Source organism: Vigna radiata, chromosome 3, assembly GCF_000741045.1.
Source record: "Vigna radiata var. radiata cultivar VC1973A chromosome 3, Vradiata_ver6, whole genome shotgun sequence".
NCBI classification, from domain to species: Eukaryota; Viridiplantae; Streptophyta; class Magnoliopsida; order Fabales; family Fabaceae; genus Vigna; species Vigna radiata.
This window is the reverse complement of record NC_028353.1, coordinates 9924613-9948792: the sequence shown is the minus strand read 5'-3', so window position 1 is coordinate 9948792 and position 24180 is coordinate 9924613. Positions and strand designations below refer to the sequence as shown.

The 24180-nt window shown below is 32.6% G+C and overlaps 2 protein-coding genes across 4 annotated transcripts; both read left to right on the top strand.

Annotated features, from left to right (window-relative positions):
- Positions 1 to 2836: 2836 nt before the first annotated feature.
- Positions 2837 to 7871, top strand: LOC106757803 (probable methyltransferase PMT11). The gene is made up of 9 exons (XM_014640602.2): positions 2837 to 3569; positions 3883 to 4032; positions 4143 to 4413; positions 4608 to 4718; positions 4831 to 4990; positions 5810 to 6067; positions 6156 to 6278; positions 6441 to 6518; positions 7148 to 7871. The coding sequence occupies exons 1-9, from the start codon at positions 2940 to 2942 to the stop codon at positions 7353 to 7355; spliced, it is 1989 nt and encodes a 662-aa protein (XP_014496088.1). The 5' UTR covers positions 2837 to 2939; the 3' UTR covers positions 7356 to 7871.
- A 4838-nt stretch (positions 7872 to 12709) lies between these two features.
- Positions 12710 to 21621, top strand: LOC106756804 (protein HESO1). 3 transcript variants are annotated; one of them, XM_014639395.2, is made up of 9 exons: positions 12710 to 12836; positions 14105 to 14378; positions 15369 to 15533; positions 16367 to 16545; positions 16624 to 16719; positions 17614 to 17683; positions 19834 to 19964; positions 20391 to 20501; positions 20677 to 21621. In XM_014639395.2, the coding sequence occupies exons 2-9, from the start codon at positions 14240 to 14242 to the stop codon at positions 21358 to 21360; spliced, it is 1575 nt and encodes a 524-aa protein (XP_014494881.1). In that variant the 5' UTR covers positions 12710 to 12836; positions 14105 to 14239; the 3' UTR covers positions 21361 to 21621. The 3 variants fall into 3 exon arrangements, with proteins under 3 accessions (XP_014494881.1, XP_022635131.1, XP_014494880.1); XM_022779410.1 differs by lacking the exon at positions 12710 to 12836 and adding an exon at positions 12853 to 13021; XM_014639394.2 differs by lacking the exon at positions 12710 to 12836 and adding an exon at positions 13028 to 13843.
- Positions 21622 to 24180: the final 2559 nt, after the last annotated feature.

Sequence of the window (24180 nt, the reverse complement as noted above, 5' to 3'; positions counted from 1 at the left end):
TATGATTCCATTTTTAAATTTGGATTAATTTTTTTACTAAAGAATAATTATATTTTATTTGGTAATATTTTGTTATCAGTTGTACTTTTAAATTTGAATTGAATTTCTTACTAAAAAGTATTTACATTTTTTAATAATATTTTCTATCTTACATTATTTTTTTACCTTTATAATTTAATTAATTTAAAATTTTTAACCCACATATGATTATAACTCTGTACTCCAAAAGTTTGAAATTTTTTAATAATTTTATTAATTATTTATTATTTTTTAGGACTTTTAACATCTCATTTCACCATTTATAAGTCAAATAAATTGAATTTAAAAAACCATAATAATAGATATTTAATAATACGTAATGTTACAATCCATTTAAAACCCCACCTTAGTGGAGTACACTTGTCAAACCGTCCGGTTCTCCTCTGGTGAGTGGGAGACAAACTCTGTCAAACTTTTAATTCCCTTCCCTCGTGATCCGTGCAGTATCAGCATAGCAGAGAAACCCCAAGGAGTGGAAGTCAGGTGTCACGTTAGAGTTGGCCGACCGTTCGGATTGGAGGCAGTATATAAGGTGGGAATGAAACCTGGCGCCACTTTTGCATGCAATCTTCTTCTTCTTCCTCAAACTCAACTTTCTGAAATCTCAAACTCTCCTCCTTCTCCCTACCTTCTTTCTAAAATTCTAACCAATCTACTGTTCCGATCACCATTCAGATCACACCTGAAGACTCCTGGTGGTCTCCTCTCTCACTTGAACCGTCCGGTTTCTAGTCTGAATCTGAATTTGGAAAGCCTTAGAAGGGATAGTTCCTACCAATCTACTCTCCAAGACTTAGCTGGAATTAGAGGTAAGGGAAACTTATATAGTTTAATTATCGTTTCTCTGTATGGTTTGAATGTATGCCTGATTTAATGTATTTAATGTATGTTTGATATCTAAAGTATGTTACTTGATTTCTTATGATGAAAAATATGGTATGTCTTGTATGAGTCGTATGATAAGTATGAACTATGAATTCTGCATTGATACATGTATGTGTAAAACTTAGAAAAATGTAAATCTGAGATCGAAGGTCATTAGGACCGTTCGGTCCTTCCTCTTACCGTTCGGTCTGTTTGGACTGATCGGCCTAGTGTGATTATTAAACTTAGTTGGTTTCCTCTAATTTCCTTATTGATAGTTATTTAAGAACGCTGGTCATAAACCAAGCGTTCGGCCTTACAAGTGTTCGGCCTTAGGCTAACACTTAAATCGTAACATTGGCAAACTCTGATATTCTTCCTTTTGAAACCGTTCGGTCACTTAATGACTGAATGGTCTAGTGAACCTTTAATTATTGAGACGCCTAGTTTACTTGATTAAAGTCCTTTTTATCCTTTTAAAGAGTTTCTTCTTTCTTAATTCGTTCGGTCGGATAAGTGTTGGTCATAAACCAATCTCCTACCATGATTTAAGCTTATTTTATAACACTCTTTGCCAAACCGTTAGGATGACTATCCATTTCTCTGAGTTATGGTCTCATTCTTTGCTAAACTATCCTATCAACCATTTGACATTCTTCTGTTATTCAGTCCTACCTTTGATATGACCGTCCGGTCACTTACTTGAGTTCTTGATATTCAGCTTCCCCTTTTGATTTAAACCGTTCGGTCACTATTGGTTATGATTCGGTATTGGGTATTTGGTACTCCTCTCAACACCCTAACAGTTTGGAAGTAATAATGAACATTGGTTGAATTTGACTAAGTAAGAGAATTCCACTGGCGGAATAACTCATGAATTTGCTAATGATTGGTAAAGTATGAATGTGGGAATGACTCAGGTGTCGTCCTTGATCCTGATATTCCGTGAGGGCGTTTCCTCAGGTAGAGGAAGGTCACTCATGTGTGGGAATGGTAGGAGGTCCGCGGTTATATGAATAGATAACCGTTTGAGGACTAACCTCGGGTGACAGCTGATAAGGGAAAGCAGTTACTACACCACACCGGGTGCTAGGGACGACCGAGCTACATGTTCATACCGTTCGGACAATGTCTTAGTGGTCGGTCATGATTAAAGGAATGTGGTATGCATGTATAGGAATTGTATGTTGCATGATTGATTGGTTTATATTGTACGTTTACTTGTATGATGAATCGATAAATTAAATTTACATAAGCTTACCCTTATCCTTTGTGTCTTTGTCTATGTTGTCGTTCGGTATTTGACCGTTCGGTTATCCTCTTCATTGCAATGATCATCCTTTTGGGTGTGAGCAGAGGATAGCTTGGAAGATGTTCTGGAGGCTAGTCTGGAGGATGCCGTGCCGGCCGAGCAGCCCGTGGAGGCCGTGCCCGAGAGTTATGCAGGACCGTCCGGTCCTTAGTGTAGTTGCTTCTCTTCGTTTTATATTGTGTAGATGATATGTATAGGAACCTCTTATGTTGGCCGTTAGGTCAACGAACCGTATTCTGGACCGTTCGGTCCATTTTGTAAACATTGTAATCTATATTCCAATTGTTCAGTTTTAAACTTCAAGTATTTTTTCATACTTCTATGCATATTCACCACTGTTCTCACTTATTATTCATGTAAATTCCGAGCAATGAAGTATAACTTATGTTATATATTTATTGAGATGTTACACGTAAAATTTTATATTAAATAAAATACATGAATATCCAAAATCCCTCATTTTCTATTGTTAAATCTAAGGTTATTTTTTTAGTTTTATTTTCATAGAGCCATTTTTAAATCAATTTTTTTCTTCACGGATTGCTAGGTTGATGTCCCCATGAAAATAAAAGTCTGTAATTAGCTGCAAAAACACATACAGTCACTGCACTTATATATATTTTTTTTCATGTCAGAAGTCTTCAGTGAAACACTGAACAGAAAGGAGACATTTTAAGCAGAACCCATTATCTGCGGATTCATGAATTGAATCGTGAAATCCCCAATGACTGGCGATTTTCTTCGGACACTGCTCTCTCTCAAGATCGCCGTCTTCTTCTTCATCGCCGTCACCTTCTTCTACTTTGGCAAGCATTGGTCCGATGGCTACAACCAGCTCGTGTTCTTCACCACTCAACGTTCCGACCCAGATCCGAACACGATCCCGGTCGTTACCGTGTCGCCGAATTACGCTAAATCCTTTAACCTCTCCGCCCTTATTGACCATAACATAACCCAACCGGTGCCGGAAAATGTCCCGCCGCCTCCGCCGCCGGAGGCGTCGATCGAGCAAATGGGAATCCTGAACAATAATGGCACGATGACCAATGAGTTCGAGGTGGGGGATTTCGAACCCGGTATGGTGGATCACTGGGTGAACGAGTCCCAGGTTGGGAAGGAAGGTTCTGCTTCTGATTCTGAATTCGGGAGGAAAAAGTTTGGGTTGTGCTCGCGCGAGATGAGGGAGTATATACCTTGTTTGGATAACGAGGACGCGATTCGGAAGCTGCCTTCCACGGAGAAAGGGGAGAGGTTCGAGCGTCATTGCCCCGTGCAAGGTCAAGGGTTAAATTGCTTGGTTCCTGCACCCACTGGATACCGTACTCCCATTCCATGGCCCAGAAGCCGAGATGAGGTCAAAACGTCGCCTTTTTGTTTTTTTCTCTTCCAGTTTAGCAAGATGGATGTTTTGGGATTCAATTAGGAGGATTTTAAATTTGGTTTTGTTTTTTTAAGAGATAAAGCTTATATGCTGTTATATGGCTGCTTTTGATATTTTTCTCCTGTCAGAGTTATAATTTCACCTTGGTAATTCACTTAGCCAAGTTTTCCAATGTCATTATTAAGATGAAGCTTCTATTTTGATAGGAGAACAGCCGTCAAAAGCTCTAATATAACTTAAGATATCCTTTTCTTTAGGTTTTCATGAATATAAGTTTTTTGTGTAGGTATGGTTCAATAATGTTCCTCATACACGTCTTGTTGAAGATAAAGGAGGCCAAAACTGGATTTCTAGAGACAAGGATAAGTTTAAATTCCCGGGAGGTGGCACTCAGTTTATCCATGGGGCAAATGAATACTTGGACCATATTTCTAAGGTTATTATTTTTGTTCTTTTTGTATGCTTTGATTTTGGTTTTGCCTTACCTTTTTGTTGGGAAGTAGTTGCATCTAAGTGGAATCTGACATGGGATTTTTCTGATTACAGATGATTCCTGAAATTACCTTTGGTCGGCATATACGAGTTGTTCTTGATGTTGGTTGCGGGGTTGCTAGTTTTGGTGCATACTTACTGTCACGGAATGTTGTTACTATGTCTGTTGCTCCCAAAGACGTTCATGAGAATCAGATTCAGTTTGCTCTTGAGCGTGGTGTACCGGCAATGGCAGCAGCATTTGCAACAAGACGATTGTTGTATCCAAGTCAAGCTTTTGACATGATACATTGCTCACGCTGTAGAGTTAATTGGACTAGAGATGGTATGTATTTCTCTTTCGTATAAGATAAGCAACAGGGTCTGGTAGTAAAGAGTAGACATGTTATATTCAGAGGTCTATAATGGCTAATCAACCTATAGAAAGTAAAGAATCCATGTTTGAACTGCCACTTTTCTTGGTAGTGATATGTAAATTTGTGTTATGATGCTTAGAACTTATCTTTATTTGTGATGAAGATGGGATACTGCTGCTTGAAGTAAATAGGATGCTAAGAGCAGGAGGGTACTTTGTCTGGGCTGCCCAGCCAGTTTATAAGCACGAAGAAGTTTTAGAAGAACAATGGGAAGGTATAGCAAAATTTTCTGAAGCTTTTTACAAATAGAGTTTGTCTAACTCTTTATTACCAAGAATGCTGTCTAAACCTATGGTGAATGTAACCTTTGGTTTGGTTATCTCCAGAGATGCTTAATCTTACAACTCGACTCTGTTGGAATTTTTTGAAAAAGGATGGGTACATTGCAGTATGGCAGAAACCATCTGACAATAGTTGCTATACAAACCGTGAGGCAGGAAGTAAACCTCCACTGTGTGACCCAACTGATGACCCAGACAGTGTTTGGTATTGTGCTCTGGCCTTCCTGTACATTGATGATTGTACATTTCCATCAATCGAGATGATTATAGCCAAAAGTGGTTTGTAAAATTATTGCTGTCATTCTTATACGTGATAGAGTTTTCTGGGATAGGACCAGAGAGTAGAAAATAGATGCATTTTGCTAATATATAGGTTTGCATTCCTTAAAGAAGTAGAAAGAAGCAGAGTAGCATGTTCCTTCATGAATGTTGAAATGTTAAACCAAGTTTTCCATCATAAAGAAAGTTGGACTCAATGTTCATTTACATTAATATTATGAAGTTTTTTGCTCAATTCTAAATTAGGATTACTGAACTGTAAAAATGACGATGGACTACCTCACCATGATCAATAGATAACTGTAGCAGCCTTTTATGTCATCAATTTCTAATTTTAGTCTGTACTTTCTTCTAATACTTAAGATTTTTAGGTGGATTACAAAAGCACATGCTAAGTTAGAAACACTTCAGTCCTCCCTCCACTCAACCCATCTTGGGAAAAAGATAGACAATATGATATAAAAAAAACGAAAAGAATATTAGGTGGTAGTCTATATAAATGAAAAAAATGGTTATTTTTCTGTAAATATTACGTGGTTATATGTGTGTATTTTGGATTTCTATTTGGAATGTTGTATGCCTTTTCTGGTTACACAGTCGGAACCTATGTTGCTTATGGATAATAAAACATTTAGCAAGTTATATCAATAAGTTCCAGTGAAGTGTCATAATATCTTCTGATGCATTATTATTAAAATTTAATGGCTCATTATTGGCGATTTTGTTAATTAATTGATTAATCTAGGTATGTTGATCTAAAAGCATGCATCTCTGAATTGCCTAAGGACGGATATGGAGCAAATGTCAGTGAATGGCCAGCTCGTTTGCAAGCCCCTCCTGACAGGCTTCAAAGCATACAGCTAGATGTTTTCTCATCCAGAACTGAGCTATTCAAGGCAGAATCTAGATATTGGAAGGAAATAATAGCAAGTTACGTTCGTGCTTTACACTGGAAAAAGATCAGACTAAGAAATATTATGGACATGCGAGCAGGTTTTGGAGGGTATTGTTTGTCTTATTTACTTTCTTGTTATAAATTTGCATTTGTGACTTTTCAGTATGAGAATCTTCAATATATCTGTGTTTTTCAGATTTGCAGCAGCATTGATTGAGCAGAATTTTGAAAACTGGGTTATGAATGTTGTTCCTGTTAGTGGCCCAAACACTCTTCCAGTTATATATGACCGTGGTTTGATTGGAGTTATGCATGACTGGTATTTCACTAAGCTTATTTAAGATAATCAGTTACAGGTGTTCTCAATTTTGTGCTGTGGTTTCTTAATTTCAAGTACCTGACAATTCTCCTTTTGTCCAAATCCTCTAAGTTACTGTCAACTTGTCAAGACGTAGTTACATTTTCATTATATTTAATGTAGGTGCGAGGCATTTGACACCTACCCAAGAACGTATGATTTATTGCATGCTGCCAACCTCCTTTCTATTGAGAGGAAAAGGTAACATTTTCTCCACTTGTGAGCATTTTATCTTGCCAATTATTATTATATTTGTATCAGTAAAAAAGAAAAAGAGAATATTGCACCAGAGTTTGGGCATTTTCATCGCCCTCAAGCAAACTAGTCTGTCTTTTTATATCCAATCTATCATCCTTCTTCTCCTTATATACTGCTTTAAATAAGCATATATTTATGTTACTAAATTTCGAGGCTGTCATGAAACAAGCATACACACTTCATCTCAATATTCATGCATGGTGAAACATTGCATATTTCATTGTTCATGTGCAGCATGCATTACTTGAACAGAGGAGGAAATATAGACATAGTTTGTCGCAAAGAGGAACCAAGTCTACCACAATCAAGAAGCAATAATTAAGCCTATAGCCTATGATTTGATCATAATTTAAGATTTTATGCAAATCTGATTTTGAACAAATTCATTACAATATCAAATGAATACACTAATTAGGAAATACACGATACAAAATTTAAGGAGAAACTTTCTACTACTTTAATATTTCATTGATCATTCAGCGCATGCATCATGACTCTCTCAGTTCTTAAATGCTTATTGCAAACACCAAACATGTTTGATGGCTGCTATCAAATGCATTTCTCTCTATCAGATGCAATCTCTCATCCATTATGCTTGAGATGGATCGCATACTAAGACCTGGTGGACATGTATACATCCGTGATTCTCTTGAAATTATGGATGAACTTCAAGAGATTGGCAAGGCAATAGGCTGGCATGTGATGTTGCGAGACACAGAGGAGGGGCCTCATACAAGTTCTATGCTATTGGTTGGTGAGAAGCACTTACTACGCTCCTGAAGCCAAATAGGGTAAATTGCATGACTTTTCTTTGACCTTGCAACTGGAAGTTATCAACAGAGCATGGGAAAAATTGGTATTGGAGAGGTGCTGAAAGATGCAAGTGCAAGTACTACTACGCATTTGAGAAGTGCAAGAAGATGCAGGTGCATGCACTTCCTTACAAACCTCGAGAGGTGGTGAGCGATTATCTATTGATACTACTGTTCTTGAGATCCCTAAAGCTGGATAGGTCAGGTGCATCATCTAACTTATTTTTAAAATTCAATTTATTTGTATATTCCAAAGCTCTACGTAGTTTAAATATATATTTTTCTATTTTCCCATGATTATAAGCACATTTGGTGTTGGTCTTTATAACAATTTTCCGTCTGTTTGTACCTCTCATTTGTTGAAAGTCCCAGTTGGAACCAAGCTAGTGGGGATACAAATCAACCAAAAAAAAATTATAGAATTCGAAATCAACAATCTGTAACTATTATGACTTTATCCACTTTTATCTCTACATTTTTTGAATTATTTTGTTCCTTAATTAATACTAGAAATTAATTTAGTATTGTTTTAATTACATGTAATATTAATATCACATGAACTGCATTTAAAGTTGAATTTTAAAAGCAACTGCACTCTGTTGTCTCCTATTTAATATCTATTCTCTCCATCTTTTATTTTATTTGTTTAAAATATAGTGGCACAAGTCCCCTATTACTCAAGGATTCGTTTGTTGATTAGGATCGTATCTATTACTCTTTTCATTATTGTTTCTATTGTTGCCACCATCCCATTGTTATTTTCACGTCATTACTTTTACCACCATTTTGTTATCGCCAATCCTTTCATCACCATCGTTGTTACTAACCTCTTATGTAAATCATTATCATTGTCATCTCTATCATGACAACTTCACGATTGTTAGCTAGCTCCACCGTCATGGTTGCTATATTCACTACGACTACATTCATTATTGTTATCATAACTTTTGTTATCACCATTGTTATTGCAATTATCATTGTTGTTATTACTATTACTATATTATCTTCATTGTTGCAACTACCAGTATATCAGTACTATTAGCACCACCATAAGAGACATTGAAAAAAAAAACATTGAAGAATAAAGGAGAGTATGAATTGCTATCAATTTTTTTTTTCATGTTTTTAGATTGAGTGCAATAAGAAAATTTGTAGAGATGCAAAAATATTTAAAAATACAATTGTCAATAACTAACTAACTAATTGTCACGCCTTCAAACAAATATTCAATAGAAAGACAACTCCCAAGGAGAATAACTACTCCTACATTCAATATTCATATCCCCCTCCATAAACTTAAGGTGGTTGAGTTTTGAGAAGAGACTTGACTAGTTTGAGTTGGTCTTCTAGGCACATAAATCTAGCAGGAAGAGTAGTTTGGGTAAGGCATCTAACCATTGATCCTGGCTGGAATATGCTGATTGTAGCTGTCCTGGAGTTTGTTATAAACTATACAAATATTTGTTGAGTTAGCACATTAAAGATTTATTATCTTCTCCAAAACTAGGTTGTTGTTGCATATATATGGTTTCATCAAGAAGATCATTTAAGAATGTATAGTTGACATATAGGTGTAAAAGATCCCACTTGTTAGTGATAACAAGAGTAATTACAATCTTGATTGTGACTGATTTTATAACAAGAGAGAACCGTGTTGTTGATGAAAACCTTTTGCTAAAAGTTTAGTTTATACTTGTTAATTGTCATCTGCATTTTCTTTTACTCTAAAAATCCACTTTTATCCAATATTTGTTTTGTTTGGAGGAAGAGTAACTAATGCAGAAGTGTTGTTTAATCAAAGGAGTATATTCTTAGGTTCACAACGAATAAGACATAGAGATGGAGGAATCCTACGTCATATTTAAATTATATTTGGTTTGCATGGGATGTGTTTTGAGGTAGAGGAACAAACTTAAAGCCTATATTAGAAGATGACACAATGTTGGAGAGGTGAGTACTTTGACTCAATGGATTGTTCTAATTGTGAGGAAGAAGAAAAAGGTTGGACCCATTAGAATTATGTACAGTGATTTGAGAATCATCAAGAGGTGTAAATGAAGAGGAGAGGAGAGAGCACCAGATTGAGTTGTTATGGAGGGAAAAAGAGCATGAAAAGAAAATCCAAATTAATAAAAACTATTTTTGGGGATAATTTTTTCAGTGAGAACGACATTTACAACCTTTATGAGAGACAGAGTAACCTAAAAAGATGTATTTATGATATCCAAATTCCAATTTATGATTATTGTAAGGTCTTAGATAAGGAAAACATGCATTAAGAGGTAATGATGCATGAGTGAGAAGATGAAAACCAGGTTCACCGATATGTCTATGTTTTCTTTCAACTACACTATGTTGATGGTGTGTGAAGACAAATAAATTCGTGATTGATGCCAAACTGATTAAGATAATTGGTAAAAGATCTAAACTCGCCTCACTAGTTAGTAGGTAGGTTTTTAAGTTTGGTGTTGAATTGTAATTTTGCCATGGATTTGAATTGTTGAAAAATGGTCAAAGTTTCAAATTTACTTTTTAGTAGATTAACCCAAGTGAATGTAGAATATTCATTTGTTAAAGTAATAAATGTTTGATGCTTCCTAAAGATGTGCACTAATTCTAATGATTAAAAATATAAACAAATTCATGCACCAAAGATGGAAGTTTATGCTACTTTCTAACATAACAAGCATTGCAAAAACACATTTTTACTACAAACAGCTATATTACAAACATGAGACTACGTGTTGATTTGGATGGTCAAGTCCACTGTGCCAAATTGAAGACTTTTCTATATCACAGGAATTCGCAGAGAAATAGGAACATGATTTGGAAAACAATATAACTTAACAAGACTCAGTTAAAATTTCTAAATTAAATTACATTTCTTAACTTAAATGTTCTTTTATAGAAAAAAATTACTGTTTCACATTTTGAAAAAAATAAGACATGGTAGATTGTTCTAAATAGTGAAATTTAATTATATAGTCAAACAATTTTATCTTTAACATGCAATTGCCTTTTTGCTCTTCTATTAAATGACAATGAAGGGTTTTTAAGTACGCAGCATTTGTGGTTTGTGGTTTTCGTTCTTCACAGAAGAAGTGTTGACATTTAGATTTCAACACATCATTGAGTTTTGGAGTTTTCATTTTTTGTTTCAAATACTGGAGTTTTTAATTTGGATTTTTTTATGAATTGTGTAATCTTGGAACTTCTTAATTGTGTGATTTGGAAGTGTTTCTAATTATACATTCCTAAGAGAAAAGTGGGTTTTTCTATGTCGAAGAAAAAAAAATCTTTTAAGCATTATATAATCAAAAAATATAGTAATATGTATGAAAAAAAAACCTTTTAAGCATTATATCATTGAGAAGAAGAAGATACTAAAAAAAATGCATCCAAATTATAATAATGTAATTACTTTTTATATATTAATAATAATAATAATATTATTATTATTATTATATTTTAATACTGCACAAAAATAACTTACAAAAGCAATGCAATCAAAAGTGAGAAATTAACATAAAAGTAGAATAAAACATAAATAATAATTTAAGAGAATAACAAAATAATTTTATTGTTTATTTTTCTAATGTTAAGAATAAGAAAAGAAAATGAACATATGACCATAAATATTAATTTATTAAAAATTATAGTAAGTAAAAAATAAATAAATTACGAGTCCTGTATAAATTTTTAAATTATAATATACAAATATTAAACATATGGTTGATATTTTTTTTTACAGTATTTTGTCTTTAATACTAATTAAAAGCATTATATAATAATACAAATATATTAAATGTACAATGTATAACTTTTATGTTTTGATACATGTAAAATAAATAAATAAAGTTTGTCAATTTAATTTATATAATGCATGTCATAAGAAAATGAATTTCAGCTATTTAAAGTGAATAAATAGTTTGTAAATCAAACCAAATAATCTTAATTATTGATTAAGATATAAAAAAGATGTTATTTAGATATATTTTTCAACGTAAATTTGAATCTAAATCCATTACTTTATATAGCAATTTATCATTCAAATGTAAATCAAAAAAAAAATTAAGAAACTGTCACTGACTTTCCATTTAAAAAAAATTATAAAATTAAATATTATTTTTCGATAAAGTTATAAATTATTCATCTTAAATTATATGAATCTATCATTTTAATTTTTGACATTTGAAAACCTCTTATTTTATTTCTCCTAAAGAAATATATATATTTTTTTAAATATCAATACATGTAAAATAATATATATTATTAAAGAGAAAAAAGAAGGGCAAATAGCATATCCGAACATAAGCTGGATATTGTGAATTTATTAATTTGAGTGTCCATACCCACAAAAAAATAATTCAAAATATTAACATTTAGATTATATATATTTTATTTAAATTATTAATATATATTATTATATTATCAAAATTGGTTGTGAAGCAGACATTCTTTTTTTTTCAAATATCATTTTCCTTTTAAATTTCACACTAATAAAAATTATATTAATTGTTGTTTTAATATTCTATTAATTATTAACATCTTAACTGATTTTTTAAATATTTATAATATTATATTAATAAACTGTGTATCATTTATTTACATATTTACAATTGCACATCGATTAATTTTTATTTGGAAAACCAAATAACCATCTAAGTTGAATGTGTTTGAACTTTCCTATAATGTATAAAATTATTAATAATTTTTATAATGAACTTATGTATTAAACTATAACAATAATGGAAAATATTTTAATTTTGTTTAAAGATGCATAATTTACATTTGAATGAGTCTTCTTATATTGTTTAAAATATTTTCCTGATGGAAGATGAAATGGTTGTGTGGAAGTGGTGAAAAGAAGTATTCATGAGTAACAAAAAAAGAGAGGGAGATGAAACTTTCAAAACACAAAAAAACCAAATTGCTATTTTAAAAAAATAAGGTACTAAATTAAATAAAAGATAATTGAAATTTAGTCCAAATATTTTTAACTTAAAAATTTATTATTTTTATTAAACTCATTGAAAACTTTTAATTTTTCATCTCTTAATTTATAATGTAGAAATTATCAATCCCTTAATGTGAGAAGTTATTAATTCTAAATGCAAAACTTCTTTTTATTAAATTATTGAATGCACAGTTTTGTCTTGTGAAATTAGATAATTATTTTGTGATGCAAAATAAGATTATTTAGAGACTTAGAGATTTATTTATAAATTTACTATTTTTTTTAAACAAATATTCATCTGGATAGGTTTATATTTGAATAATTTGGGAACAATAATTATCTCAAAGAAAAGGTTCCTATCTTAGAAAAGTTCTGCTTCTTAAAAAAGTTGAATTTTTTCAAAGTGGAAAACCCCTCTTCTTAAGTTTGCTCACTGCTACTTCAACTCACTCTCAAGTTTCCTCCTTTCTCACACATATAAACAATGCCAAGGTAAGTTTCACCAATCACCCTTCATTTCTCTTGTACAGTTTCCTGAAATCTGAACCTTTTCTTTATTGTGCATTTTTATTTCTTCTTTATCTTTTTATACATTCATGGTTGTTTTGTTTTGTTCCTCTCTTCAGTCGTCTTGATTGCTTCTACCATTGTTGCTTTCTATTGGGTCATGAATTTGGGTACTTGAATTGTGTGTAATGGATAGACGTGAATGAATTCTGTGAGATTTCTGTTATTACTTTTTTGCTTGGTATGGATTTGAGTTAGATTATGATTCTGTGACGTCGTATTGGATAAGTCAAAGGTGATTAGCGTATTACTGAGATGTTAATTATCTTTGATGCTTGTGCTAGGGCACTAAACAAGACCAAATCGACATATGAATTTCAATTGTGTTTTTCTTGATTTTCCTATTGTTGGGCAACTTCAGGTGTTAGCATTGTGAGGGGAAACCAACAAGAGTTGGTCTTAAGGAAATTTATGAACCATCAACTAAGATAAAAACATTTACTTTCGACTAGTAATCAGCCTTTATCAATTACCGGAAGTTTATTATTTAAATTATCTGTCTAATAATCAGCCTGTTTAAGTTGATAGCTTGCTATGTTACCATATTTGCATTTTATGATACTCTAGAAATTCTACACCATTGTTGTCCAACATATATTTGGTATTGGTATCATCTCATATCTTCTCTTAATACATATATGATTTTTTTTTTTAAATGGCACAACATATATCCATTTCAAATAAATACAAACTCAAATAGATGCTTCCAAATCATGCTGCAAAAGTTATCCGTGGTCACTGCTAATGCTAGGACATACTAATGAGTCCTATACTTAATATATCTTCTTTTAAATTCTCCCTTACACCCTAACCATCCACATAGACACCCCCAATCAACCGCCCTTCCTCCAAATCTGTGAAAAATGTGCATTGAGAAGCCACCTGCATTAGCTAGAGTTGCTGGTGGTTCTAGCTCTTCTTTCATTTGCTGGGTCAGTGTTCTCCAATTTGCTATTGGTTCTTTACTCTGTTAGTTTTCAAGCTGTGCAAAGTTGGTTCATGTTAATGCATCTTAGTTGTGTCCCATCTTGACATTTTTTAATAAAAATTTACATAATCCCATATCTATATTGTATCTAAACTTCTTAAGTTATCACTTTACATATATACTTGTTATAGGACTTGTGTCTATGTATAATTGAGTTAGATCACATGATTCAATCTCTAACTTTATAACAATTATATCTGGTCAGGGATACTTCTCCAAGGCTTTTGAAATCCTCGTAGATTGTGATCCTCTTGCCTTCATATTTTTCCATTTGGTGTTGCAAACCATTATTGCAGACTGTCTCATTATCGACTGCACTCTGATCTTTTTCGGGGCAAGAATGACTACACATAATGTGTTGGATATTGCTTTAAATGATATACTTCGGGTGGTCACACCATTACAAGAAGATTGGAACATACGATTTGCAATTATTAACGACATAAGAAGCATTGTTGAATCTGTGGAAAGCTTGAGAGGTGAACTTTCTGGAAGTTTTGTTTCTGTTCTCAACCCCATCCACCTTTTATCACTTGTGTTAATAAGGATTCTTCTTCACTAAATTACAATTTATACAAGTGAACGTGTGTGCCAGCTTAAAGTGGATATCACTTATTGTAATGTTGCATGACCATCTAAAGGCATGACTTCTGTATATGGTGGATGAAGCTCCAATAAGGGACTGATTTCATTGTTCTAGTTGTTTTGGTTGGCAATAATTCTTCCTATACATATATTCTGTTTGTGTTTTACACTTGTGATTTAAGAATATATTCTGTATATTTCTGCTACAAACCAGAAACTGGGTGGACCTACACCAGTATGTTGTAGGGAAGGTCACTGGCGTCCCAATTTTTTGAAATCTCTATTTTTCGTTTTGTATATGTAAGGTACCCCATCCACAAGTTTGGTTTTTTCTTAAATGCCCTTAACCAATATTTAATTCCATATCTTTCTTGATTATTGTGCCAAAACGTATAGCACCAAATCTCATAGAGAAAAGTTTTTCAAATTTAAATGGCTTGTGTCATTAATCTTTCCGTTTATTAATGGTAAAATGAAACAAATTTTCTGTTCTTAATGATTTGCCTTGCTCTTCAAACACATCATCCATGTTTGCTGTTACTTTTATGTTATAGTACTATATTTAGTCATGTTTCAATCTATCTTACAGTTCTATCGCTATTAGAGTTACATGGTTGTGCTAAAATGGTTTTTTCATCCTCATTCAAAGAGGGGAAAAGTAAAAGATGCCAATTTATGGGCAAGCTTTCAATGAGCAGGAATGTTTCTCCAATAAAATGAGATGAATTTAATTATCCTTTACACATAACTTTTGCATCATTTATTTTTTGTTTTTCACCTTGAGTATCCCGGATGGGGTCAAGTGACATACTATGATATATTTTTTTAATTCATTCTGTCTTTGAAATCTATGTATTTAAATTTGTACTTCACTTTTGGAACAGGAGCAACTGTTGAGCCATTTGGGTCATTTGTATCTAATCTCTTCACCCGATGGGGTGACTTGGATATTTCAATTGAGCTATCAAATGGTTTGCATATTTCATCTGCTGGGAAAAAACAAAAACAAACTTTATTGGGGGAAGTTTTAAAAGCTTTGAGAATGAAAGGTAAAGTTCTTATACTTTGAAGCTTGTCACTTATAAGTTAGTATAAAAATGTGTGTATATTTTTTATGATGTGGCAGATTCATTTCTGGGTCAATTTGTCAAATTTTGTCTCTTTATCTTCACATAGTTAGAGCAATAGAATGCATAGCTTAGTTTTTTTTTTCTCCCATTGAAGTGAGATGCAATAAGCAATAAGATACCAGAAATTGTTGTGATGAGTACAGACCACTGTATATTCATCATATGAGAATTAATATGTGTACTCTCCTAAATTTACTAATACAACTAAGACATGTATCTGCTAGGTTACTGTAAATGTATTATTTGTTTATTTTCGGGAGCATTCATTAGTGGCTTGTACATGGTACAAATATCATGATGCTACCTGGAATTGTTATTTACAAGAAACTTTAGAATACAATTGAAACGGGTAGGGTAATGTGTTTACATGGCTCCTGTTAAAGATTATGATACGAGGAGATGATTTCTGTTCAAAATTTTGACTGGATTGGTATAATGGCTCTGCCTTTTCTGTTGACTTGCTTTAAGTCCGTACAAAGTTATGCTTCAGTGACTGGAGAAAAGCAGGATGAATGCTCTTATATGATTGAGTTGTTCTATATTATCCATTTTAAATGTAAGATTGAATCATGCCAGGTAGCATGATAATTTCACATATGCTGTAAAACCATGTAATTTCTTGTTGAACCAATCAATTAGGAGTTCAATTAGTTGTGCTTATTAAACTTGTCATAGCTTTCCTTTTACTTTCAAAATTAAGAAATTTGTGAGTATGTTTAATATGTACATTCTGTAATAACATAAATTTACAGGTGGAGGGAGCAACTTGCAGTTCATCCCCAATGCACGAGTTCCCATTTTAAAATTTAGAAGCTACCGTCAGGGTGTATCTTGTGATATTTCAATTAATAACCTGCCAGGCCAAATGAAATCCAAGATTTTGCTTTGGATGAACAAGATAGATGGCCGCTTTCATGATATGGTTTTACTGGTACATTCTTGAGTCTAGAGAAAGGTTGCTGTGCTTTGGAATTGCTTGTGTTTGTTTAATTCTTTCTGGTTTGTGTAGGTCAAGGAATGGGCCAAAGCACACAAAATCAATAACTCTAAAGCTGGAACTTTCAACTCCTATTCCCTAAGTTTACTTGTTATATTTCATTTTCAGGTTTTTCTTCTTTTATATAATTCTTTTATGTTGTGTTATTTTTTCCTTTTTTTTTGGAGGTGGGATGAAGGGATGTTGCTAATTATTCCAGGAAATATTTTATTAGTTCTGCTTATATGTCATCTCATCTGTTATTTATTTTGGTGGTGTTTGCTGGAATGTCGCCCATTTGTTGTTTTTCATCTTTCCACCTGAACTATGACCTCAAAATTTAACTGTGCCTCTGGTATATATCTTATGGAAAATATTAGGCTCAATTTCCTCTTTTTTCCATTATTTATTTTATTCCGTTTGGTCTCACTATTAATAAAAGTTATAATCAACTCCATCCAATTAGCAATAAAATCGTAAACAAACAAATGCTAACAATTTTAATTTATGCACTATACAATATATATAAGCAATGCTTAGTGACAATATATAAAACTAACGACATCCATTACAACCAATGAAAGAGTCACATTGTTGAGTTTTTAAAAAAGTAAGGAACTGATTGAACCTTGAAAGGGTTATATTTTTTCATATTTTAAAATTTTGGGGACTTCATTAAACCTTTTATTATTAGAGGTACCAAATTGAACAAAAGAAGTAAATAATGGAACCAAAATAAGTAATAAAGCCAAATATTTACAAGGTGCTGATTTCAGTTTGAACATTTGACATTAGCCTGGGCTTATTTGGTTTGACAAAATGTTTGACGTTTCTTTTTCCTGCTTTAATAATAATTACAGATGGGCCACGCTAATTTCACTTTATTCACTGTTAGCAAAGTTTTCTATTGGAAATGATACTTTTTTCCATAATTTCTTATACACATTTGGAAGGAGGAAAAGCAGTGAAAGTAAGGTTTGCAATTGTAGATCTGATGGATCTAACATTTGCCTTCTTTTTCAGACATGTGTTCCTGCAATCTTACCACCACTCAAATATATATACCCTGGCAACATGGTTGATGATCTTAAAGGTACATTTTATCTTTCGTTTTGAGCATGAAATGAAATGTCACTATTCTAGAAATTGAGATATTGAGGTGAGCTATGTAGAAGCTAAACGTATTAATAGAAAGCTATACTATTCACTCTCTTTTATGTTCAGATTCGGTGCATGCTTCAATGTCGAGAATTCTATAAATTCCTACCTGTCATTTCAATGGCAAGACTTCTAAACGTTCATGATACTTCTTTTACTCCCCACATTGCTTTACACTTTCCTTGTGTAGGTTTCTTTTTTACGTTTCATGTATTTGAAGAATAAATCCTCTTTTTGAAAGTCGTGATCAATATCATAGTTTGATGGGGTTGATTTTAGTTTCAGGGCCCTTTGGATGATATTTACTAAAATGATAGTGAGTAGCTGTGTTTGGGGTCGACAAACATTTGATTCTGATGTCAGATTGGTGGGCTACAAGCTCATGCAGTTTTTTCTGTTTCTTTTTGTTCTATCCTATTTAATCTTTTAGGGATTTGAGAATGGTGAGGGGGGTGGGGTTGGGGTCGAGGAGGGGAAGGGGGACCCTCTTTGGTTATCCTTTCCTTTTGCTCTCCCTCATGGCAGTGCTACTTTGTCTATACAGCTTGAGGTATACGTTAGGGGTGCTTAAAGTAACCAGTTGGAACTGAACCATTTTGAAACTGAATTGGTTTAAAACAAAATCACTTATAAAAAAATTTACTGAACTGTTTTTTTGAAACCAGTCCAAATTTATCCCTACTGTTAATTTTAAACAGAATTAATACTACTGAAAACGAACCATTTTTTTCTCAGATACTGTATATTTTGCTTATCCCCACAAAATAGTTACCCATTTTTATGCTAAGTTTCCCCATCTACGGAAGAATCACCCATCTATGCTCACAGTACTATTTACTGGCCAAGTATTTTTAAGCTGTATAGGTGGTGCTTATTGTCACATTGATATAGCCTTTTTGTTTTTATTGGGCTAATTTTAAAGCTGTCTAGGAGTGTTGACTTTAGACTCATGTTTATCTTTTCGTCATTTATTATCAGTAAATTTGCAACTCTGTTACAGAAGGGGTTATTTTGATTTTTTTGTGTGAATTTAAAAAAAAAAAACTTTATTCATGTGCAATAAATATGATCTCATTTAATCATAGAACTAAATTTAACTAAATATATAAGCTAGCTAAATGACTAAGTGTAGCTGTTTGTCCTTTAAATCAGGAGTTTAACTTTGACTACAATATTGTATACTAAATAAAAATGTCAATTTAAGGTGCTCCTACGGCCTGGTACTGCCTTGTTTCCAAAACTACCGTGGATTATAAAAACAGGCCTCCTTGTGGCTTAGCAGATTGGGTTTAACTTTTATAGGGATAACTACCATTTTCTGGGTGTAAGTTTTTAATTTTCAGATTGTTAGAGATATTATATTTAGTTTATATTGTGTTTATGTTAATTAGAGAAATATAGTCCCTATATGTTTATTAGGGAAACATTGTTTTTATTTTATTTTATTCTTACATATTCATTTGTATTTGGGCTTTAGCCCATATTTTTTCTATTATAAATAGAGAATCCTCTCTGTATATTTAACACAAGGGATTAATTTTAATATTTAATTTTCACTATATTTAACATAAATAAACATTGAAACCTTGTATAGTTATCCTAGCAGCGAAAGCATTCAACTTTAGGCCTTTGCAGACATGTTATCTCTTCTGCAGTTACTGATTATAGACTAGCTCTTCCTTGATCATCCATTAGAAGAGAAAACTAGTTCAGTTTTTAAAACTGGTTCTAAAACCTGTTTGGTTCAGAACCGGTTTAAAGCTGAATAATCAATTCAGTTGAGAACTAGGTTTTTCAAATAACTTACACGTGTAGATCAATAACTGAACTTATTGAAATAGTTCGGTTCAGGTTGTTTAAAAACTATTTTTTTTTCTCAACCTATAATAAGTACCAAAAACTCATTCAGCATGATTCCATACAGCAACCTTTTGCTTTTTTTTTTGAATTTGAGTTTGGAGTGTTGAAAATGCTTCGTGTGTCTAGAATTGTCAATTTACTTGTATATTATACACTGGAATTAGAATTGTCAGTTAACTTGTATACAAGAGTTGTGTAATCTTTACCTTCTTGTAATTTATGCAGGGGTTAGAGCTGATGCTGAGAACCGTATCACCGAAACATGTAATGCTAGTATAAACCAGCACATATCAAACAAGGGAAGGTCAATTAATAAAAAGTCCGTGCGTGATCTTTTTGTTGAATTCTTAGGAAAGGTAAATCTTTCTTTAGTTGATTTTTTACTTTTTTGCATTGGTAAAAGATGTCTGTATGCTGTGTTGAATATCTGTTATTTTTCTGTGCCCTTGATCATACACTTTTAAGCTGTGGTGCAACATTTTACACAACGCTTTTTGTTTATTTCTTTCTGACATATTTATTATATTTCACAATTCTCTCTCTTAGTTATATAATTTGTTGTTGTCCAATTGCAATTTCTCTTTTAAAGTTGTACCCTCTTCTCCCCTAATAATACCAGCGAGAATGTTGTACTGATACATATCATGTATTTTTAATGATAACATGAGATTTTGTAGCGTCTGTTGTTGAGGCTCTCTGGCAGTGAATTTTCTCAATCTAGCACTGCCCTCTAGCATTATTTACATAAAATAATTATTACACCATGTTGTATATTCCTGCAGTATGCTCAGATGGATTCATGGGCGTCAAATTTGGGAATTTGCCCGTACACTGGACAATGGGAGCAGATAGAGAACAACACGATTTGGTTACCCAAGACTTACGCTATATTTGTAATTCTCCGCATATGTTCATTTCTACTTTTTGGAGACATCATGGTTTCATTTTGGGGATAGCCTGTGTTTGTTTATTCCCATGACAATGCTGTGGTGGCAAATACTAGATTCTACGATGCATATTTTCTTTTGCTGTGTTACTGATATTTGTATCTGAATTTTGATTGATTAGGTTGAGGATCCCTTTGAGCAGCCGCAAAATACTGCGAGATCTGTCAGTGCAGGACAACTGAAGAAGATAAGCGAGGCCTTTTCAAAATCGTACTCCTTTTTTTCCTCGAACAATCATAATCTGAATTCACTTTTGACCATGTTAGCGCCACCACATGTAGTAAAATCTATCACAGGTATTCAAAATTACAACGGAAGTTACTTTCACCCAACTCAGCCAAAAGTACAGAGAGTTATGCGCCCTCCACCGCAGTTACAACATTTTCAATATGCCAGTCCAGGAACAAGCTCCAAGAGTTCAGCTTCAAATGGACATATGCAGATGCCCAGAGGAACAAACTTTAGCATTCCATCTTCAAATGGACATATGCAGATGCCTAGAGGAACAAACTTTAGCATTCCATCTTCAAATGGGTATATTCAGATGCCTAGAGGAACAAGCTTCAACATCCCATCTTCTTATGGGCATATGCAAATGCCTAGAGTAACAAGCTTCAACATTCCACCTTCAAATGGGCATATACAGATGCCTAGAGGAATAAGTATCAGCAGTTCATCTTCAAATGGGCATATACAGAACCCTAGAGAAACTAAGAAGCCCAGAGAAACCAACTTCAACAGTGCATCTTCAAATGGACATGTACCGGTGAATAAAGGCCAGCAGATGTGGAGGCCAAAGAGTTAAAGTGGATCTTTACATATCATTCAAATGTTCAGCTTTGAACAGGTTTTGACTATTGTCTCGGTGTACTTGTTTATACAAGTGTTTGGAAGAATAGGGTTACGGTTTTTTTGCGCCCATGGGGATCAAAATTAAACGTGTAGATATTGTTACATGAAGTTTTGGTGGGCATCATATTGACATTTATACACCTCTTATGTACTTGTTGTAAAGCACAACTTTACATATGAACCATGAACTGTTTTGCTAGTTTACCATGTTGCATTACATTAGCATTGTATGTGAACGACAAAGATTAAACACAGAAAGAGGCCTAGCAATGTCGTGCTACACTTTGTTTTTGCCACATATGTGAAATTGATTATGGATTAATCAAATAAAAGTGGTGTTGCAAAATGTATCAGGTTTTATCTTAAGAATGGTAACTCAATATTCAATACACTTTTTTATTTGTTATGGATTAACATTTATTGAAAATTATATATTTTGAAATCCTACGTGACTAGGATCTCTCATAATCTTTCAGTTTATAATAAATTTCAATCGATAATAAAATAGATGTTAGCATTTTTATTTACCATTGTAGTGAGCATAAAACTACATACCACACTTTGGACTGGATGGGTAGTCAGTCTCCACAATAGCAATAACACAATATATCAATCCCTATTTTTCCTTAGATAACAAAGGATGTGGCTTTTTTTAATTTCTAGAATGCATGGGCTATTTCTTCCTGCACAACTCTCAATATTTTAATGGACTTTCTAGAATATATAAGGTTTTTCTTCCTGCACTCCATGATTACTAAATTGTAACTGCACCCTTTGAAATTTACTTCAAGCCCAATTTTTTTTTTTGGGGCTATTTTCTCTTATGCTTGGAGGCTTTCTTCAATATCTGTGCCCACGACTTCATTGAAGGCTGCAGCTCTCCTGTCACAAACATTCGCTTTCAAAATCTTTTATTAAATTTATCAATTTAATCATTTTATTTAAAGTTAATACTTTATCATTTCATTGTATTTTAACATGCACCCTTTTGAAATAGACCAAACTTCCATTGCTAGATTAATGTACATACATTAATAATGTCCATGGATAAATTCTCGTTCAAGTTTTAGATATATTGTTACATAAAATATAAGAAATAGGGTTTTATTAACTATAACAATGACTAACTTATCAAATAGGATTGCTTCTGATTTGTAAAATAAAAATAAAAATACATAACCATTGCAAATATAAATTAAAATTTATAAAGAATTTACTATAGAATTATCACCTGTTTTAACTAATCCTATTTTTGTATACATAGATAACATTAATAAACCTGAAAAAATTAAATATCTTCATACATTTTGCTGTGAGTGTAAACAACTAAAATTGAATCTTTGAAAATGAGAAAGTTTCTATATTTGTATTTTATTTTTGAAAATTAAATTTTAAATTTAACTCAATTTCTCTATTATTAACTTTCAAAGTTAGTTTTGTTCCAATTTTACATAGGATATATATATATATATATATAATCTGTAACAACTATCAAAATAAACATGTGATAGAATCAAATAACCACAAAAAATTTGACAATGAAGAGATTGATCTAAGGACAAGGGAAGATAAAAATGGTGTCTGATGATACATCCTAAGAGAATGTGATACTTCACATACTTTGTAACCAAATATGGGTCGTCTCTCACGTTTCGTATTTATTAATTTGAGTGTTATTCCAACCTCCACATGCGTAATGTTTATGACTTATGATGACATTATTCTCTGTGGATGATATTATATTCAGAAAATCTCAAAAGTAGAGCATTATTCATGGTCAACCTCAGAATATATATATATATATATGAGCTCAGCAAAATTTCATATCAGTGATTGAACTTTTGGCACCATGCTTAAGGGAATAAAAACTTATCCATGATTCTGCAAAATTTATTTCTTTTGAATCTTGACTTCCAATCAATACATTTTTCTTCTGGTGCCAACATGTGGACGCTGCATTTTCTTTAAAATATTTCACAGTATCAGATTCTCGTTAATTTCCCACACGCACAAAATAATGTTACTATTTTATTTATTTTTTTAAAATTTCGTAGGTTGATTGGGACATATTGTTGTGGTAAACTGCTGAAGAAAATTATAAAACATTACATTTGATTATTATATGCCAAAGTTCAGATAGGATAGCATTATTGTAGGTTACATCTTATCACTTCTACCTTATCCTCTCAAGGATCTCACCCAAAGACATTATATTAAGAGACAGAACTAAAATTTCCACGATGACTATGATTATTTGTGTTCTAAGACAGGACACGGTCTTAGATTCTTCAGTCACTAGAAAAACAATAAACATAGATTTGCAGAATCTAGAAGCTCTGAAATGTAATTCAAGATTCTAAGGAGAAATGGTATTTGAACATTAACAGAGGTTGCAAAAGGCATACAATATAATATAATATGACAGAATGTTGTATGAAAAATTAAATAAATATTCGATAGAACAATGATATTTTAACAACACTTTTTGACAACTTTTTTGACAATCGGACAAGTGTCATCATTTTACTGATCTATTTAAATTTGTTTAAAAAATATTTAAAACAGACCAATCACAAACTATCACGTATACGTTGTCAAAAAATTGTTAATAAAATATTGTTAAAAGAAGTTTTTCCTATTCCATATAACACAGTCAATAAATATTTTGAAAGGTGGGTGTGTTGTGATGTAAGTTCTCGAATATTTTGACAACCTACTAAGACCAACTCACATTAGTAGTTCAAACATTTTCATCCTACAAAAGTACAATATT

Excerpts from the sequence above, each read along its gene's own strand:
- LOC106757803 (XM_014640602.2), top strand. The coding sequence starts at position 2,940 with ATGACTGGCGATTTTCTTCGGACACTGCTCTCTCTCAAGATCGCCGTC. Across the intron at positions 4,991-5,809 it reads GATGACCCAGACAGTGTTTG|GTATGTTGATCTAAAAGCAT; the intron begins GTATTGTGCTCT and ends TGATTAATCTAG. Across the intron at positions 6,068-6,155 it reads ATGCGAGCAGGTTTTGGAGG|ATTTGCAGCAGCATTGATTG; the intron begins GTATTGTTTGTC and ends TGTGTTTTTCAG.
- LOC106756804 (XM_014639394.2), top strand. The coding sequence starts at position 13,775 with ATGTGCATTGAGAAGCCACCTGCATTAGCTAGAGTTGCTGGTGGTTCT. Across the intron at positions 15,534-16,366 it reads AAAAGCTTTGAGAATGAAAG|GTGGAGGGAGCAACTTGCAG; the intron begins GTAAAGTTCTTA and ends ATAAATTTACAG. Across the intron at positions 20,502-20,676 it reads CCAAGACTTACGCTATATTT|GTTGAGGATCCCTTTGAGCA; the intron begins GTAATTCTCCGC and ends TTGATTGATTAG.